The 1303-nt window shown below is 52.3% G+C and overlaps 1 protein-coding gene across 1 annotated transcript in view; it reads left to right on the forward strand.

Moving 5' to 3' along the window:
- Window positions 1–641, forward strand: part of LOC117545414 (rap guanine nucleotide exchange factor 1-like) — a gene marked incomplete at its 3' end in the record, with an annotated part of 5566 nt that extends 4925 nt beyond the window's left edge. Inside the window, 1 exon segment of the mRNA XM_034215173.1 lies at window positions 1–641. This exon segment is cut by the window's left edge and continues 99 nt beyond it. Within this exon segment, the coding sequence (XP_034071064.1) occupies window positions 1–641 (641 nt within the window).
- Between the last annotated feature and the right edge of the window lie 662 nt (window positions 642–1303).

Raw genomic sequence — 1303 nt, forward strand, 5'->3', positions numbered from 1 at the left:
ACCTCAGACAGGAAGTCTACCTGCTGGAGTCCAGAGGAGGAGTCCTCAGACAGGAAGTCTACCCGCTGGAGTCCAGAGGAGGAGACCTCAGACAGGAAGTCTACCTGCTGGAGTCCAGAGACCTCAGACAGGAAGTCTACCTGCTGGAGTCCAGAGACCTCAGACAGGAAGTCTACCTGCTGGAGTCCAGAGGAGGAGTCCTCAGACAGGAAGTCTACCTGCTGGAGTCCAGAGACCTCAGACAGGAAGTCTACCTGCTGGAGTCCAGAGACCTCAGACAGGAAGTCTACCTGCTGGAGTCCAGAGGCCTCGGACAGGAAGTCTACCTGCTGGAGTCCAGAGGAGGAGACCTCAGACAGGAAGTCTACCTGCTGGAGTCCAGAGGCCTCAGACAGGAAGTCTACCTGCTGGAGTCCAGAGACCTCAGACAGGAAGTCTACCTGCTGGAGTCCAGAGGAGGAGACCTCAGACAGGAAGTCTACCTGCTGGAGTCCAGAGGCCTCAGACAGGAAGTCTACCTGCTGGAGTCCAGAGACCTCAGACAGGAAATCTACCTGTCCAGAGGAGGACCAGGACCCCCCTTCAGCTCCTCCCAAACCCCCCAAGCCTTCCTCAGAGCCCCGCCCCCCGCTGCCCCCCCCCCACAGGGACCCAGGTGAGTCGGAACCACAGGTAATCCTTCCTTTGTTTATTCAGAAACACACATGAACACCATGTATTATCAAAGGAGGGGGTGTGGACCTTGGAACATGTAGATATGGGGACTCAGCTGAACGTGTAGATATGGACTCAGCTGATCGTGTAGATAATGGACTCAGCTGAACGTGTAGATATGGACTCAGCTGATCGTGTAGATATGGGACTCAGCTGAATCGTGTAGATATTGGACTCAGCTGATCGTGTAGATATGGAACTCAGCTGAGAACGTGTGAGAAGTATGGACTCAGCTGATCGTGTAGATATGGACTCAGCTGAACGTGTAGATATGGACTCAGCTGATCGTGTAGATATGGACTCAGCTGATCGTGTAGATATGGACTCAGCTGATCGTGTAGATATGGACTCAGCTGATCGTGTAGATATGGACTCAGCTGAACGTGTAGATATGGACTCAGCTGATCGTGTAGATATGGACTCAGCTGAACGTGTAGATATGGACTCAGCTGATCGTGTAGATATGGACTCAGCTGATCGTGTAGATATGGACTCAGCTGAACGTGTAGATATGGACTCAGCTGAACGTGTAGATATGGACTCAGCTGAACGTGTAGATATGGACTCAGCTGATCGTGTAGATATGGAC

This window comes from Gymnodraco acuticeps, unplaced genomic scaffold (assembly GCF_902827175.1).
Source record: "Gymnodraco acuticeps unplaced genomic scaffold, fGymAcu1.1, whole genome shotgun sequence".
Lineage (NCBI taxonomy): Eukaryota > Metazoa > Chordata > Actinopteri > Perciformes > Bathydraconidae > Gymnodraco > Gymnodraco acuticeps.